General features: G+C 35.5%; 1 protein-coding gene across 4 annotated transcripts in view; it reads left to right on the forward strand.

The window, feature by feature from the left end:
• The window catches only part of ZNHIT6 (zinc finger HIT-type containing 6), a 59,732-nt gene that overhangs the window by 37,763 nt on the left and 2,619 nt on the right, over positions 1-19,350 (forward strand). Inside the window, exons 9-11 of one of the 4 annotated variants that reach the window (XR_009049906.1) lie at positions 14,750-14,874; positions 14,996-15,052; positions 18,841-18,951. Coding sequence is in view for 3 of the 4 variants with exons in the window: in XM_057714288.1 (XP_057570271.1) it covers positions 14,750-14,874; positions 14,996-15,052; positions 18,841-18,881 (223 nt within the window). In the remaining variant the exon portion in view is untranslated. Of the gene's footprint in view, positions 1-14,749; positions 14,875-14,995; positions 15,053-16,289; positions 19,009-19,350 lie in introns of those variants that run through there. The other 3 variants (XM_057714300.1, XM_057714288.1, XM_057714310.1) reach the window with 3 other exon arrangements.

Genomic DNA, 19,350 nt, shown 5'->3' on the forward strand with positions numbered 1-19,350 from the left:
ATCTCCTTGTTTTTCAATATACTTTATCCATCTGTCAGCAAGCTTTTGTATTCCCACATTAAAAAATGTTTTAGGCTGAGCTGCAAGCCACGAATGCACTGCTGTCTTCACTTCATCATCAGAAGTGAATCTTCATCCTCGTAGGACTGCTTTCAGGGACCAAACAGGTGAAAGTCTGATGGAGCAAGATCCGGACTATAGGGAGGATGCTTTAACACTTCAAAATGAAGTTTTTGCAGAGTGTTGACAGTGTGGGCAGAAGTGTGAGGGTGTGCATTGCCATGCAAGATCACAGTGCCCTTGGATAGCAGTCCTCTGTGTTTAATCTGAAGTTTAGGCTTCAGCTCTTCAATAAGCATCTCTGTCCATTCATACACAATTCTTCATGACAGAACACTTCTACACATGGTGCACAAAGTCTTTGATAAATAACAAAACCAGGTACACCCTCAGACCACAAAAAACGAATCACTGCACCCTGCTCTTCTTTTGTGCAAATTCCAAGTGGGGCATCTATTTTTGCTCGCACTGCAGTTACAAATGAACTGATGTAACATGTTCACACCTGCACAGCAGTAACTGGGGAGACAGTAGCCTTGAACGGAAAGCGCTGATAAAACAGTGCGCCCAGCAGAAGTTTTAATATAACCAGAGTGCGGATGATTTCTGACTCACCCTCATACATTTAGAAATAGATTCTTTTTTTAGTTAAAGATTTTTAAACCAGTGTTCACCAGATAATACATTTATAGATAGGCTAGGATGAGCATTCACATTTGGTCGTATACTTAATTACAGTTATATCATTAAAGAGAACATCTAAGTAAGATTATTATAGGTTACAAAATGTGGGCTTCTAATTTAAGATAAGGAGGATTTTATTATTTCCTGAAAAGTACTTAGAAGGTAGAAACATGTATTTTCCTTGTGGCTTTCTGATTTTAAATGTATCATATGATTTATAGCATTCCAGTAACTTCAGAGTAGAGTCTTTTTACCAAATTCTTGGTATTGCCAGTTTCCACTGGTTGTGTTTTCCATTCTTGAAGGGTTTATGACAATTGTCCCATGACATACCTGATCAGCTAGAGCAATCTTAAATGTTTCCAGGCTTTAGCTTTGCCATATACAACTTTTATTTTTAAATTTAGGTGATCATAGAATGTATGTCTAACCCTAAGGAATTTGTTGCTTATCTATTTCAGAGTTTTCTTTCCAGAATACACAGGGTTTATACTTGTATCTTCTTGTAAAAGCGAATATGTCTTCTTAAGTAAATTCATTCATTCATTCAACAAACACTTAGTGAGTACCCCTTGTGGTCCAGGCATTGTTCTAGACATTACGCTGATAGCAGCAAGGAAAACCATTCCTGTCTCTATGGAGCTTACATTCCAGTGGAGCAGAATTCATGTAAGGTACCCTCTTGCCACTTCATTTCTCAGCAGGTTTCTGTTCTCAGAAAGTAAGTGAATGTTTTGAAGCAGAAAAGCCTATGTTGGTAACGCCAGGCACCATCAGAGACAGCCATTGTATTGCTGCTAACTTACTATTGACAAGAGAAGTTAGAATACCCCCAGCTTTGATACTGTCCATTCAATTGTAATTTTCCAAATGTATTAAATTTTAGAACTATATTTTACTTATTAATGGAATCATTTATTTTCCATAATGAAATCAGATACATTTTCTGTTTTTTATGCTTACTTTTCTATTTTGATGTTTATATAAGATGCTGATTTTGATAAAGATGTGGTTTAAGCTGTTGTGGGACGATTCTTTCCAAATTTACTCAAAAGCCATTAATTAAGCACATTTACTCTTCTAGGCATATAAATAAAAATTAGGGTTTATACAAGACTGAGTAGAGTAAAATTCTGTTATAGTGGAGAAAACAGACATGAACCAAGGGTGACTGGGGTACCTGATGTGGATGTCTCTGAGAGATGAAGAAGGTAAGGCCTGGAGAGGCTTAGGGCACATTGAGTTTCAAGTAGAAGTGGCACCATTTCTTGAATGTTATTTTCAAAAATAATGGCCTTTCTGTACTAATGCCTTATTACTAGGCTCTCTTCAGAAGAAGATTATATCACATTCCAGTAAGAAATAGTAATATCCTTCCAGAATACATAATCTGTAGAGAAGTAGACCTTATTTTACTTTAGGTTCCAGGTTAGGCTTTGTTGACGAAGAGTCTTACCATTACAAATACAGTACTAAATTTATTAAATCGCTGTTTCTCAAACCTAACTCAAATTATGAGATGTTCCAAAATAACCGTTTTGCTCTTATCCAAAAATCTACATCAAAGTAGATTTTCTATAAATTTGAAATAATGTTATAAATTTGATACAGGCTTTGGAAAGTTACTAAATCTCTTTTCCCATCTGAAAATGGGAATCAAGACAGACGGTACTACATTGTTGTGAAGACTGCTTTCAGATAATGCATGTCAGCTCCTTCATATGATGCCAGGCGCATAGCAAATCACTCTCAGTAAATATGTATCATTCATATATTATAAATTGCAACATTTAGGTCAACATCTTGCTGAATTGACTCAATGCATGTAAGAGTTTTTGTTGTAATCCTAGAAATTACTTTTCTTAGTAAATGGAGGAAATCTGTTTAAACAAAAAAGTTCCATGTGGCTGGAATAATAAGTTGACTTATTATGTATTACTTTTTAAAAAATAACGGCTTCTTTCAGCCAAATGATTTCTTACACCTCTGGGAAGTACTCTTAAGTTCAGTAGTAGCTATGCTCCCAACAGGTCACGCACCACTAACCACAAGGGGGCAGATACCCAGTCATGTTAGTTTATATTTCTTTCAACATAAATTAATATTGGAAGAATATGAAGCTTCAGGAGCTACTTTAAGATGTCGTCAACTGTTATTTCTGTACAAATGACTCCCAGATCTGGAGATATTCAGCCTTTCTACCAGACTTCAAATCCTCATTTGCACCTATCTTCACTTACACATCTGATTAAATCTTAAACTCAACATGTTTAGGTGTCATCACACCACATCTATTTGTTCCCAGTGTGTGTGTGTGTGTGTGTGTGTGTTGTTTCAAATGAGGATTAAATGGGCTGTTTATGTTCCTGATATCTAATAAACAGTTAATAAATGTTGACAGCCATTCCTTGTTATTGGCACTGTCATTTTTCTTGTAAGCAAGTTATATGACCTTAGAGGCATCTTTCACTTCTCCCTCGCCACCCTGCCTTACGTGGTCGGCCTCCATAAAGAGTCTTCTCTGTGTTCTCTCCTTTCCATTCTTCTGAGATTTATTGTTTATCAGTGTCTACAGAGAAGTCTATCCTTTCCCTCAACTGGATGTAATTTCCTTATCCTTTGAGCCTCAAAAACTTCTCGTAGGTTCCCACAATCCTGTCTTATATTTTATCCCAATGAAACATCCCGTATGATGATAAACTCCTTTTTGAAGATGGTGGCTGCCTTAGGCATCTTCATCTTTATATTTCCTGCAGTGCTGAGTCAGTGACTTTCCCATAATAGGAATTCAGTCTTAACTTTTTTAATAAGTAATATACTAATTCACTTAAATATATGTGTGCCTGCTGTGTGCTAGGTGTTGATACCATTTTAATAATCTAAAGCAGGATTTGGACAGGTTTTTTGCAAAAGGCCAGACAGTAAATATTTTTGGCCCTGTGGGCCATACGGTCACAATTGTCAGTCCACCATTGTAGCACATAAACAGCTATAGACAATACATAAATGAATGAGCATGACTGTAAGACTTTATTTACAGAAACAGACAATGGGCAGGATTTGGCCTGCTGACCATAGTTTGCCAATTCCTTCAGGCTTCAATTCTCAATATGTGAAATGAGAAAGAGAGAGATTATTAAAACAACTGCCAAGTGTAATTTAAAGTTTCTTCATGGATACATGATATGTATGGCTTAGTCGCTTTGCTCTGCATCTGAAACTATCACAACATTGTTAATTGGCTATACTCCAATATAAAATAAAAAGTTAAAAATAAAAAAATTTAAAAAATAGAAATGTCTTCACAGTCCTAAATAAATAAATAGATAATAATTTCTTCTGAAAAAGTAGCACAAGCTTTCTAATATGTAACCTTGACCTAAAGTATCAATGGGTTCAGATTGATCAAGTTTTTATTTTTCATTTATTCAGTTAGTAGTCACTGAGCGCCTTCCAGGTGCCAGCACAGTGCTGAGCCCTAGGAACACACGGGCATCTAAAAGACTAGCCCTCAAGATTCTCACAGTTGAGGAGGGGAGCTAGGTATGTGGTAATGCTACAGTAGATATGTATTTAATATATATGGCATAGCAGGTGCCCAGTGGAAGACATGGGCGTCTTTGCATGTCAGCTTTTGGTGGATGCACAGACCAATTGCCTTCACTCTACTTCCAAAAATTGGTGTACAGAGCCAAGAATTGAGACTTTAAGCCCAAGCCTAATTAAAGCATTATCTAAGCTTCAATTTCATGAACATCACAGAAGATTATTACTCTTTTGGGGAGGGACTACCATATTGTATTTGCACAGATTCTATTAGTTGTTTCCTACTGTACTGGTTGTAGTTAATAATTTTGGAACACTTTTTTCTTTTTTTTAAAAAAAAGCAACCAGCAAAAGAATGAGCTGTTTCTCTTGGATGATTTTATTTCCATGCTGAGAGGATGTTTTTTAAATAAAAAGCTAAGGTTATATTACTTTCTTTGGATCTGTAACATGAAATATTTCAGAATCATTTGCAGTGAAGAGGTAAGATACTTTTTCCTACACCTTTTGGAGAAATTGGTTTTGCCTATGTAAAGGCCTCAAGTAATATCCACCTGACATCTTTTTGACTTTCACTAACACCCACCCACCAGCAAGCAAAGACCGCCTTCTACTTTATTTTTTTTTATTTAAAAACTTTTATTGAGATACAATTGACATACATTAAACTGCATATATTTAAAGTGTACAATTTGATTTTTTTTTTTCTCATTAGTAATGTATGTATGGCAATCCCAATCTCCCAATTCATCCCACCCCACCCCACTTTCCCCACTTGGTGTCCATATGTTTGTTCTCTACATCTGTGTCTCTATTTCTGCCTTCTACTTTAAAGCAGAGTGACCTCCCAGTTCATGTTATTTGCTCAGATTCTGACTTCCTAGAGTCTCAACTCCTCCTGTAAGACACCATCTCTCACCTTTGTTGATTCTAAGAGCCTGGTCTCTTGCCTGCTCCTGCTTCACCTCGTAGTCCTGCCAGGTTCCTTCTTGCTTTTCACCTAGCCCATACACCTACTGGCTGATTTTGCTACCTTAAACCATAAGCATCTCATCACCTGATCATTTAACCTGTATTTCTTTTCTCAGAACATTGCTTCTCAGATTTCAGTGTCCATCATAATCATCTAGGACAGATGAAAATGCTGGTTTTCAGCCCACCATCAGAGTTTTTGGTTTAGTCGATCTTAGTACCCAGAAACCTGCATTTTTTAAAGTCTCTGCCTCCCAAGAAACCCTGATGTAAGTTATCCCTGGGACCACACTTTGAGAAACTGTCCAGGATGGTAAACTCCTCGAAGACATTTTTGAATCCCATACAAGTGTCTGACATGTTTTCTGTTTAATAAATTTTTGGTAGGTGTTTATTCAGTTGAGTTGTTGAAGTTGTATAAAGAAATATGTCATTTAAAATTAGGATAAATTTTTGAAGTCAAATTTCTGCATCCTTAAAGATATTAGTCTGTACCCTTTGCCTTGAACTAGAAGTAGAAAATTAAATCTTATTTCAGACTTACAGAGAATGATTGAAAAGTATTCTTTGAAGATATTCTAAATAGGAAATTTAAAATATATATGTTAAAAGTTAGGGTTTATAAAAAATATTCTACCATTAGAGAACTGAAAACCTTGGAAGTTAAGATTATTTTGATAGTAATGGTACAGAATTAAATATATATCAGAGAACATTAAAGGAATTCCAGATTTCTAAGAACAGCATTAACTACTTTCAGATGCCTTGTCTTATGTAAATAGCCAGAGACCATTTTTGCCTCTTAGTTAGATCCCTTGAAAATAACTGATGAAGGAAGGGTTAGTGAATAACAGCAGTGTGCTCTCTAGATGAGATTAAACTTCCTTTTGTTTTCCTTTTGGAATTTAATTCTAGTAATGAATTCTGCAGAGATAAATAGGGGGAAATCACCTAATCTAAGAATCAATTGTAAACAACCTTGCATGTAATAGAAGATGCCATCATCAGTGTTCACCCATCACGTTAAGAAATACATTTCCAGTAAAGTTTTACCTTAAATGTTTGTAATATGTTTGTGTTTTTGATCAGTTTTGTACTAATAGTAAAGTACAATCAAGAAGAAAAGGAAACCATATAAGATTTCTAAATATTAAGGAAGAACTAGTTCATATGGTTTTTAAATTGATGATACTGATAGCACTCCCATTTTACTTAGATTCTAGTGAATTTACATGAGTGATGTAACATTTTCATGTTAAATCATTAATATTTATATTATACTATAAATTATGTTCTTTATATCTATTTAAACTTGTGAGTAAAGATTTTAAATGAAATTTTAGATGTCTGTTTTAAAATGTACAACAATATCAGTTTTCTTAAATTATTTTCAGTTATGTATAAGCAGAAAAGTGTGAAGAACCTGAATAAGTTTTCCCAAATATACACACACAAAAATGTTTGCTGCAAGGGTGATTTAAAATCAGGGCTAAAACACCATATGCTAACACATATATATGGAATTTTAGAAAATGGTACTGATGAACTCAGTGGCAGAGGAAGAATAAAGACACAGATGTAGAGAATGGACTTGAGGACATGGGGAACGGGGGAGGGAGAAGCTGGGACAAAGTGAAAGAGTAGTATTGACATTTATACACTACCAAATGTAAAATAGATAGCTAGTGGGAAGCAACTGCCGAACACAGGGAGATCAATTTGATGATTGCTGATGACCTAGAGGGGTGAGAGGGAGGCTCAAGAGGGAGGAGATATGGGGACATATGTATAAATACAGCTGATGCGCTTGTCGTTCGGTGGAAACTGGCACAACAGTGTAAAGCTATTATACTCCAATTAAGATCGAAAAAAAATAAATAAAACGAGTTAAATCTAGAGGCTGATGGATGTCTTTATGGAACATAATAAGTATTGATGACACCCTCTTATTGAGTGCCTCCTACTGTTTTTCAGGTACTTTGTTAAGCACATTATATACATTATAATTACGTTACACTGTACATACATTATACGTTATAGATATATATGTTTAGTTGCTCTGGAGAGCCCTGACTGCAGCTCCGTGACCACTAACCGGTGAAACCTAGATCCAAACCTCAGCCCACCTGTCTCCAAAGCCTTGGTATGTTCTTTGCAATATTGCACATGCCTCTCAGTGCCATAAATGACCACAGTGCATGTTCTTAGATAATGTGGAACTCAATCCCAGTTCTATGTTATCCCTCTTTGGGATTACTGATTATTTTCCAAAGTGAGAATCACAATCAGGATGAGTACATGCTGCAAATGGTCTTAAACTTTGGCCACATTTTGGATCTAGTCTCTAGAACAAAGGAAACAAGGGATCATTTAAGGACTAGAAAATGTTAGAATTAAACTGAAGAATGTCCATACACATAAAGAAAATATGTAGAGGAGGATGCTAAATACTTTTATTATCTCAGAGATGACATGTCCAGTGATGTAGTGGGTTTCATGTGTGGCATTCTGCTTGAGGCAGCTTTATGATAAGAATTGTAAACTTAGCTCGAGGGAATTTTACTCTTACTTAGCTCTAGGGAAGCTGAAGCTCAGCTAGTTGGCACAGCTAGGTGAGTGTTTGAAGTTTCAGCTGCTGTGTACTTGAGAATTTTAATTTGAGAGGCTATACTGAAAAGTAGATCTAAGGTGTTATGGTGGTCAAAGTCTTAAAAATCTAAGCTTACAATTTCTGTAGTAATTATCTCATTTGAAATATGTACTATTTTGATTATTGATTAAGGGGATTATATAAAATATAAGAGTTTTTCTCTAAAATCTTGGAAAATCAATTTTAACTCTCAACTTGATATTAATCCACTAAATTTATCCATTCTAATTAAGTTACTTAGTAATTTGTGTCTAACTTTATGTACTCTTCAGAGAGAATAATGACGTAATTCATTGAAATTTCTAGGTGATTCTGATACTTTATTTTAGCCAAAGTGCTTCAGACCTCTTGCTGAAATTTATAAGTACCAAAACTATGAATTCTGTGTGTATTCCCATATCCTCTATCTACCTTGCATATGCACTTTCTTCCTACCTTCATCTTTTCATCTCTAGTTAATACCTAATAGCTCACCATTGTATTCCCAGTTCCTAGAACAGCACTGAGTACATGGTAGACCTCAGTAAATATGTGTTGAGTAAGGAATAAGCAGACAGTTGAGTGAAGAACTCAAAAGATTGGCTTTGTAGTGCCAACTCTGCATCTCCTTGAGCAACCCTGAGTAAGATACTTCCCAGGGCTTCAATGCCCTCACCTGGAAGACAAAAAAAAGTAGAGTAAGTTTTTTCTAACTCTAAAATAATATAATTCTATGGTGTAGTTGATTCATGAACTATTTCACATTTAAGCAAAAGTTGCTCTGAGGAATGTGATCATATTTTCCAAAGTGATACTTCCTAATAAAGATCGAAGATGTGTCTGTACTAATCAGACTCTTGCATTTAGTCTAGCATCAGAGGAAGCATATGTTTCGTTAACAAGAGTAAGGCTAATTAAAATTCCTGATGTTAATTAGGAGAAAATTCATGGAGGAGGAGGGGAGCTAGGGTTAGCAAACGAAGTGCCTCAATATTATAGATATGTGCAGTCTGAAAGGACATTTGGAGGTGAATAAGGGAGAAGAGAGAAGGTTTATATCTATTTAGCTTTAGATTTCTGTTATGACAGTTGTCCCAATGAAATGTGATAGTTTGTTTATTTGACTGGCACTCCCAGTAAACTGTGGGGTTTATTTCTGTGAACTTCCATTACCTAGCAGACTATCTGTACATCGTAGACACTAAATAAATATTTTAGAAATTGATTGATGAATGAATGCGAAGCATTGCTTACAACATTTTACATGCATTAATTCTAAGGAAGTAAATATTATGTCTCTACTTTACAAGATAGGAACCTTAGGCCCTGAGAAATTGACTTACCCAAAGAAACCAAGTTACAGTTACAAAGCCAGGATTTGGACTCAGGTCTTTTTCTCTACAAAGTTTGTGCTTTTTCTACTAACTAGTCCATTATAAAGATCATGAACATAATTCCTGATAAGTATGTTATTTCCCTGCTAAAGGTGCTAAATTACTTTTGAATTATAAAGTCTTATTACTAATATTAGTTTGGCAAGTTACATTTTAGAAACACTTTCACCTGTTACCTTTAATCTTTACAAGCTAGCTGATGAGTAGATAACTTGTCCATCATTATACTGATGAGGAAAACTGAGTACCCTTGAGGAGTCACAGCTTGTAAGGATCTGTGATAAGGTTGGAACCCAAGCGTTGTGGATTTAAAAGTAATTGAGCTTACTAGTGAGGATATGGAAAGCCTGAACAAATGGCATCTAGAACAAGAGCCTTGTAAGGCCCTCTTTAAAGCATGTTTTAAAATGTGTAATTGGTCACTTTATTTCACCACATCCCATACCTTTCCTGTCATCAGTAGCATGGGATCATCCACCCGCGATTTTCTGAGCCGTAGAGCTTTCTGAATGGAGGCGTGTGTCTGCACTACTCACTCATGACTGGTGCCCCTCCTCAAACATGTGGAGTCCTCATTTACACGTTTACATAAATTACATAAAAGTCCCAAAACAAAGTGCAGCAAACCAGTAATTCAATTACTGTTATTTTGTTTTAATACGAAAACCAAGAGAAATTAGATAACTTTGACAAAATCTGTTTCTAATGTAACATGGACAGTCGAGTTGCAAAAATTGTCACACAGGAGTATTGTTTGGAGAAATTTTAAATAATGCCTTTTTTTCTTTTAAACAGAAAAGTTAAAAAAACTGGCCCCTGTACTTAGTTTGCTTTTATATGTTTTAGTTGGAATTTATGTATCCTTTATTCTCGTATTCCAGGTCTTCATTAATAATCTGGTTTCTTTCTTCCTTTTCATTTGGATTTTAAAAGTTAGTTCGTTCACTTAATCTGTTCTCTTTCTGCTCTATTAAAATAAGTTTAGTACTTCTAAATTACTTATTTTAAAGGAACTTGATAAGCATAAATCTGAAACATTTAGTTTATAATTGATTCAGGAACCTTACTGAATTCAGTCAATACCAAGATGAGCCATGCTTTTAAAACGTTCAGAACTTCCCTGGTGGTGCAATGGTTAAGAATCCACCTGCAGTGTAGGGGACACGGATTCGAGCCCTAGTCTGGGAAGATCCCACGTGCCACAGAGCAACTAACCCGTTGCACCACAACTACTGAGCCTGCTCTCTAGAGCCCACAAGCCACAGCTACTGAGCCTGAGTGCCACAACTACTGAAGCCCATATGCCTAGAGCCCGTGCTCCTCAACAAGAGAAGCCACCGCACTGAGAAGCCCACCCACTGCAACGAAGAGCAGCCCCTGCTCACGTCAACTAGAGAAAGCCCGTGTGCAGCAACGAAGACTCAACGCAGCCAATGTTGTGAATGAGTCAGTGAACTTATTTATTTTTAAAAACATTTAGCTATCAGATAACAATAAACTGATTTATATTAAGGTTAAGTACAGCAAAAGATTCAACTGTGTTCATTTGGAATCAGTTTGTTGCACTTTTAACCTAGAAACCTAAATTAAGAAATAAATACACACAACTATTAGGAATATAGGTTAAGTGCTACCTTTGGTGGGTAAATATCAAAACTTGAACTTTAGAGCTGGGGGGATCTTGATCAACTCATCCGATGACTTTATTTTGTCGTAGAAAACTTCTGTGGCCTAGGGATTCCTATTAGATTTTCAGTAAGTATTTTATTAGGGGATGGAAGGGGAAGTGATCTAAGGGGTATCAGTGATCAAATGGGAAAGAGATGGGTTTGTGACTTTTTTTTTTTTTTAAATTCTGTCTCCTTTTGAGTTATGGGAAGTTAAAAAAATCATAATTTGCTAATAAAGTACAAACAAAGAAGTTGAGGAACTTGGCCAGTTTCTTTGAAAGTTAGGAACAGAGCCAAGATTAAAAGCATACCCTTGTGTATCAAGACAACTTTTATTTATATGATGTTAAACACTGTAACACCTGTTTAGCCTCCTGAGCTATGCTGCCCTTCCAGAGCCCCTGTGAAGCTGCCTCAAGCAGGGTCAGCTGGTGAGCCTGTGAGAGTAAGCAAGTGAAATAACAAGAGGAAATGTCTGAGGGTCCCTAAGGGTAAAAGAAAAGACAAATGTTGGTATCTTAATTCTTTCAAACCCAAGTAGTTTGTCTTGTGGTAGCAGAGCCCTTTTACTAATGGGAACACCAGAGTTGATGAAAATTGCAGAAAAGATGAAGCTGACCCTTAGGATTACGTGACTTACCAGCTTGCAGAGGAGCTAACACCTAAATGTTTTGGGCAGTGCCAAGCTGGACTCTACTACTTGCCTCAAGATAATGGAAACAGAAACATTCAAAGTAGCTGTAGCCTCTTGGAAGTAAATGAAATACAAAATAATGCTTTGAAAGTTATACGGAAAGTTGTAGGGCTGCATTTAAAATGCAGAATGCATAAAGACGCAAACAAGTGTCTCAGTGCTTACATAATAAGTGCCATTCTTTGTTACTGAAGAAGTTCAGTGACTTTGCCCTGTACTAAGTTTCTGTAAGAATGCGTTGCTATTTTAGGTAAATACAACTGTAAAACTGTGTTCACAGCTTAAGTAAATGAGCTAACAGTTTCTGTGTTTTATCATTTAGCCCTCGTAATAACTCTCTGAAATGATTATTATCTCCACTTTCAAGCATGGAAACTAGGGATTAATGAAGTTAAGTAACTTGTCCAGATTCACAGACCAGTAAGTGATGGAGTCAGGACTTTAACTCAGCGTTAGACTCCAAACCCAAGCAACCACTAAAAGTTACTGCTTCGTTTAACTAAACCCTGGTCCACAAAATGTTACCCATCTGCATTTAATAGCTTTTCTTTATAAAACAGTTTACAAAATTTACTTCTTAATTATTGGCAAATATTAATGGTAGACTAAGAGTAACCACTAGTAGTAGAAAAGTCAAAGAAATTCAGAATTTCAGTTAAAGGTTGTCTAGTGAAGTCTGACCCATTGTAAGTGAAAGACTGGAAAACTGAGGCCTTGAAGCTTATTGACAATAGCAATATTGCTGTGATTAGAAGTTTGCAACATCTTTGGGAAAACACTAAATAAAATTCAGTGGTTCCCATTAAAACTACACAACATACCAGATTTTCATTGCATTTGAATGAAATATTTTTAAAGTAATTCATTATAAATTCTTATATAAATCTTTACATCCTAAGTGCTTCGTACAGAGCCTGCATGTCACATAAAATAGAGACCAATTTTTTTAATTAAACAGTTGTAATTAATTATAGTTTTAAGATTGAAATAACGTATAATTTATTACATGGTAATTTTTAAGAATCTCTAAATGTTCCTCTGCTGGGATCATATTTTATATTATATCAGCAATAATACTAGGTTCTGGTTACCATGTGGCTTTTGAAGAATTCTTTTTTTTTTTTAATTGTTTCAGCTTTGGAAATCTAGAGAAGCTTAACAAAGATTTAATATTTTTAAAAGAAATAAAATACCTAAAACATTAGGTTTACACTGAAAATTATTTATTTAAAAAAATGAAATAAGTAGAAAACAATTCCCTTATTTGGGAAATATCTCTTAATAGAAGCCTTATGATTCAGTTAAAATGCACAAGAGATAAGTTGCTACAAGTGTTTGTAGGATACCACTTGAGAAGTTCCTATTTGAAAATTCAAGTCTTGCTTTCTCCTAAGAAAAATTTAGGTATATCCACTTTATATTTTACTTTATAAGTTAATTTTATACTTTTATATCTAATTCAGTCTCTCTCTTGTATAATCATTGAGAACTTTTTTAAAAACACTGCTTGTTTCAAAGGAAAATAATGTGTAAAAGATGTGACGCATTTAATCCTTGAATGCTGGAACCACTTTTAAAGTATTGTAAGCACATCTGTATTATATTACACAGGGAAAAGAATGTATGTGTTCTGTGGCCTATGGGCACAAGGGTGGCTGGTTTAGGGAAACTGAGTGTTTTGCATTTCAAGTTTCTTTTCAACATAAAAATATGCTATGATTCTAATATGAAGGATTTAATTCCAGTAGTGGGGCATGTGGTCAGGCAAACGTAAGTAAAGTTTTGGTTTTACAGTTGTTCTCTCATTTGTCACCCACTTCTTAAAAAGAAATCAGTTTTTATAATGGGCTCGGCTTTGCATTTTGTTAAGCACTTCTTTTTTCCCTTATTGGAAACTATTGCACGGGACAGACTTAGAACACAGAGAAATCACTACACCAAGAGTTCTTAGTAAGTGTGCTACATGTCTCAGTTAGCTGTAAGGTATGGTGCAAATAATTTGTTACTAATTAAGAAATACCAATTTGTATGATTTACTCTTAAAATTATAGCCAATTCAAATGTATCCCGATGTAACCTCACTCTTGATCACTGGTATTCCAGTGTACTTTCTTGAGTGGAAGGGGAAAGGACAGAGTTCCAGATGTCAGGCCTGGTATCGCTTGGGATGTGTGTTTTGCATGTGAATATCTGTCATCAGTGGAGGTGGAGAAAAAAGTTGGAGAACTTCTACATTTCACTAATGGAGGTGTTCTCTACTTTCTCCTCTTTGTCATGACATGATAGTCACATGCCAGCACATTCCTTTATGCAGCTTATAAGTGAACTAGCTGAAATTCCACCCCTTTCTTCCTACCTCAGAAAGCAAGCAAGGGCAAATGCTAGGGGCATACATCTTTAATCAACTAAAAAAAAAACTTTTTTTTAAGTAATGACTTAAGAATTTCATACTTTAAGGAATATTACCATCTAATTACCTGTGACACATTTACTGGCTATGTCATGATATCATGGCAGATAAATTCCGTATTTAAATTTTGTGCTTTTACTTCATAAACTCAAACTTGTTTTTTTTTTTAATTTCAAAATAAAAGAAAGCCAAATTTAATTATATGGTAATATATATTTTCAGAAAGTGTTTATAATTTAGAATTACATTTTTACAAAAGTATTTTGTAGCCAGTTATTTTACCACTATATATTACAAGAAACTATAATGGGATAGTTGTTTGGTTTTCTTTTAAAACTCAAACTAAAGATATTTGAGGAATTTGAATTTTTAGCCAAGAAAAGTTTATGACACATCAAATATAGATATTATATAAAAGTTAGCCTTTATCCCATACTTCATGTGAAAATGAATGACTTGTTCTAGAGCTTTACTAATGTCATTATTTGATATGCTTTTGATTTAGCTTTAGGACCTCTATAAAAAGATTTTATATTTTCTTTGTAAATTTACTGTACTATAAGGAAATAACTATTAATGTCATCACCATTTAAAATTTTTTAATGTAAGGGACTCATGTATTTTATTTATGAGTAATTTCAAATAAAAGGGTTTTGTTATTTTTTTTTTTCTTTGCTTTTTTACTATAAGATATTATGAACTGGATCCTGACAAAGGTCTCCTTGACAATTTGAGGAACAAAGTGATCATTGAGTACCCAACATTACATGTGGTATTAAAAGAATATAGTAATGACATGGAAGTTCTTCACCAAGGTAAGTGTAAATTTGTTCCTGTAATGCTTAAGTAACTCTAGCGAAACTGAAGCAATTACATGATTGTCTTTATTTTCCCACTGTATTTACACACTTAACTGAATTTACTCTGTAACTACAGATAATACTGTAAAGAGCCATATGATTGAGCTGTTGCTTCTATCCTGTTTGAGAGCATGTAAGCTTTTATCAACTTAAAATGAAGGTATCAGTTTGAATGTCTGGCTACAAAAGGATATGCTTTGCCTTTTGGGAGTTTTGTGTGTTTTTGTCTTTTTTTAAAGGTAATAGTCTTTAAGTAACAATCTGCCTATGATCAGATAAATTTACTCCCTAATTAAAACTCTTTAGAGATTCCTAAAATGAGAGATTTCAAAACATTTTTAGTATTCTACCTTATAGAAAAGGGAAATATTGCAAGGAACATTGTGTTTAAAATTTGGACTTCATTTAGGATAAGCTGGTGCTATGGCCTTGACCCTTTATCTCTTTTTTTTTTTTTAAACCAACTGGTTTTACTTTCTCTAATTTTGTTTCCTTGGCTATATTCTTTGGCATTCTAGTGATTCCTTAAAAGTAGATACTTTTACCTCTTGGTGAGTAGTGGAGTTGGAAGGAAGTATTAAAACTAGAAATGGTATATGTAAAATGTTAGTATATAAAGTGACTTATCCATATTTGCAGCTACTGATTAAACTAATTTATGTTTCTGACTAAATTCTAGAGGATGAATAAAATCAAAAAATTACTTCTAAAAAGAGGGAGGTTACTTGCTTAACTCAGAACCATTAGATAGCACTTTCAGCTAAGAATTATAGGTACAGGCCAAGTTTCATTTTAACAAACTCCGGAGGGCCATAGAATCCTTGGATTGGATTGAACTCTATTTTTTAAAATAATTATTTGAAATATGTGGTTCAGGTTTTATTGTTATGCCGGCATTATAGACTGTAATAGGCAGTGACCTTTGTTATAAGGTCTTCTCTGTATGTGTGTATGATAGCTTTTTTTCTTTGTAAAAGTTAATCGAAGAAATTTTTTCCCCCAGGGGCCAAAATTTTATCAGTGTCACAGTTTGAAACCAGATTTTTAATTGGCAAACACGAGGTTTCTAATCATCAATTATGAGTCTCTAAATCATTAGGTTAATTCTTGACCTTATATTTTTTACAATTTGAGACCATTCATTTTTATTTTCTCAAATTAAATTAGAAATTTCAGTTCTAAATGACCAGTTTCAAGGTTTTTTAAAGCTGTGTAAAACCTTATTTTTTCCTTAATGTAATTCACATAGCTCTCTCTCTCTAAATGTTGGTTTCAGGGAAAGTTGTTTAGTAATATGGGTTACTAGCCAGAGCAAACATTGTCTGTGTAAATAAACACAGCACACACAGCTCCTCTTTCACCTTGTTTAGGAATGCACATTGAAGTAAGGCTTCCTGTTACGAAGCAAAAAGAAAAGGCTACTTTTGTAGTGTACCTGGAACCTCATGAAGTAAAATTTGCTGTTTTTTGGTGGGTATACGATGTTTGACTTATTTACAGGAAGCTCAAGTGACTCGCGCTTTCAGCATAGAAGATCATTTAGAGCTGCTGTGGCAAAGAACTAAAGAGGATCTAGCAGGATGTTAAGGACCATATCAGTGTTGTCACATCATAAATATATGCACTTTAAAAATAATGTCAGGTCTTCCTATAGATGCATTTCTTTGTGTAAACTCTTCAAGGTGTCTGTTTCTTTGTACATTCTCACAGCATTGGATATTCTGCATGGTGATCCCTTATTGCGGGGGGAGGGTTATATAAGAACAGGGCATTTTCTTTGGAAAGCCTTGAAATTCTTTCTCTCTCCGGAGGCAAAAAAGTTGGATTTTGATCTCGAGTTCATAGCAGAGGTGTCTCTCTTCTAGTTTGGGGAAAATATGTTTCTGGGCTGGGATTCAGTTGTTTTCACACTTGATGATTGTTACAATGTTTGTTATGAGTCTAGATTGCGGTAGTTTATTTTTTTTAAAGTCTGTCTCTATTGATGGGCAATAGACAAGTTTTGTTTGCTTGCTTTTTGCGTTTTATGGAGTGAAAAAGGTTGACTGGAAAAGGTTAAGCAGTTAAGGGAGCCCACTAGACTGGAGGTGGAGTGCTGCTCCCCCGCTTTGTATCACTCCAGTGGGAAGTGCTCAGAATGGCGTTACTTGTCTCACAGGCCCTTGTTTGCCAGAGTTAGCAGGTAGATTTAAAGGACACATAAAAGCATGTTACATTTCAGTTTAAGGAAAAAAGAATGGCGCTCCATTAAAAGAAGAAAGCTGGGCAACTTCAGTAAGCAGCGAAAGAAAAAGGTGTTCCCCAAACTGCAGTGCCAAACAGCACAAAGCCCATTAACTTAAAAATACCAGCAAAATATTTTTCTCCATTATTCTAATATAACTCAAAATTAGAAAATACTTCTGCCTTTTGAAGAGTGCAACCCAAAAATGATTACTAGAATTAGTGAAAATATTAGCATAGCAGTTACTTATATATCAATCTCCTCTTTTTAAAGTTTTTTTTTTTTCTGGGGGCCATGCCGCATGGCTTGTGGGATTTTAGTTCCCCAACCATGATTTGAACTGGGGCCCTTGGCAGTGAGAGTGTGGAGTCCTAATCACTGGACCACCAGGGAATTCCCACATCAGTCTCTTCTTGGGCCAATAAATCCTTTCATCCATTCTCCCCCACTCCTCCCTCACTCCTGTGTACCCCTCTTTTTCTTTCTCTTTCAGTGTGTGTATGTGTGTGTGTGGCAGTGGGATGGGGATGGAGTTCAGCCACAGGAACACACATGTAAACTTTACAGTGCGATAGGTTCTGTAGTGGTTTCAGTGCAGAGAAAGCCAGAGGAGAAAACAACTAACTTGTAATATCATGGAGATACTCGAAGGACTCTGCTAGAGTTTATGAAATGCCACAAGGATCAGGACCATATCTTGGATAGACTCCATTTCAATGCCTTCCTCATAAAAAGGACTCAGTGGACACCAGTTTGGTTGCTGGTACAATCTTACATCTAGGTAGCTTTGGCACACCCCAAGGAACTTGGCAACTGGAATGTGAAGCAAGATCCAAGTTTATGGTTCTAGCATCAGCTCTTATTAGCGGGGGCCTTGGCATTCACTCTGCCTCTCTGAGCTTTATTTTCCTTATCTACACAATGATGATAAAGGACTATAAGCCTCAAGCAAAATAATCTCTATTTTAACCTTACTTTTCAAAGTGCTTATGTGTTATTTCCTTTTAGCTTCACTAAACAATGAAATAGAGTGGTTACCCTGGTTCCCATTTTGCAAATTGGAAAAAAAAAAAAAACCGTAAAATTTGGAGTAACTTACAGTTATATTGATTCAGCATACATGCTACCCTGGGGGGATAGCTATAGGAAAGAAAGGTCCAGTGTCTAGCCTCAAGGAACTCTCAGTTTAGCGAGTGAATCATAGTCTTGCTGTAGTCAAGACAGCTCCTTTAAAGGAGCTCCATTTCTGCTCTGAGCCTTCTTTCCTGTGAAGATTAGCTAGTCTTCTGTCAGCCCACATTCACTCAACATATACTGACCCTCAATTTTAAGTTTAAAAAAAATCATGGAAAAATTTATTCCAACCACACTTGGCCAGCCTATGTGATAATAGTGGTCTGTTCAGTGGTGCAAGTATCAGATCCTGCCCACATTGTGAAGTGACCATTCCCAAGTCTTCCACAGAGTCAGGAAGGATGTTACCTCACAAAATATAATTGCCACTTTCAGACATCATTTCTCTATTTATTGTGGCGAGAATTGTATATCCCAGCTGCCTGGGACATGACATGGTTTGTCTGTCCCCATGAGCAGTGCTATTGGTATGCATCGGAAGGGAGGAGAGAAGAGGGAAAAAGAGAACAGGCTAAACAGAAACAGTATAAACACTTGACTGTATGTTTACTTATTTTTTTCAGTGAAAAGTGAATCTACGAAGAACATTGGCAATGAAAATTGAACACTTCTTTTGGAGGAAGAACATGAAAATTCCCAGACAATTGCAGAGGACCTCGTTGGAAGATTTGAGGGTATTGCCACTTGGTGGTTGGAATTTTTTGTTTCTCTGAAAAGTAATTAAACAGTCTTGAAAGAAAAAATTTTTAATGTATTTTCTAGCCTCTTGAATTGACTTGTAAGGCTTAGACGTTAATGTGGATCATTCTATAGGCTGAAAGCTTTTTTATTTGTTAGTTTGATGCAAGGATCACCAGTGTCGGCCACAAAGTTGGTGTTCTCTTCAGTGGAACTCACTAAACAGAAAGGCCATGTGGCACACCAACTAGCCTCAGGAGGACTGGTTCATCAGTTGCCCATTCTTATCTTTGGTATTTAAATGTAACTTAACCTCTGAAACAACTGAATGGGTTGTTATACTTGGGAAGCACCCAGTATGATGTCCTGTGTAAAAGTTTGTATAAATACTATGA

Source organism: Hippopotamus amphibius, chromosome 1, assembly GCF_030028045.1.
Source record: "Hippopotamus amphibius kiboko isolate mHipAmp2 chromosome 1, mHipAmp2.hap2, whole genome shotgun sequence".
In the NCBI taxonomy this organism is placed as follows: Eukaryota; Metazoa; Chordata; class Mammalia; order Artiodactyla; family Hippopotamidae; genus Hippopotamus; species Hippopotamus amphibius.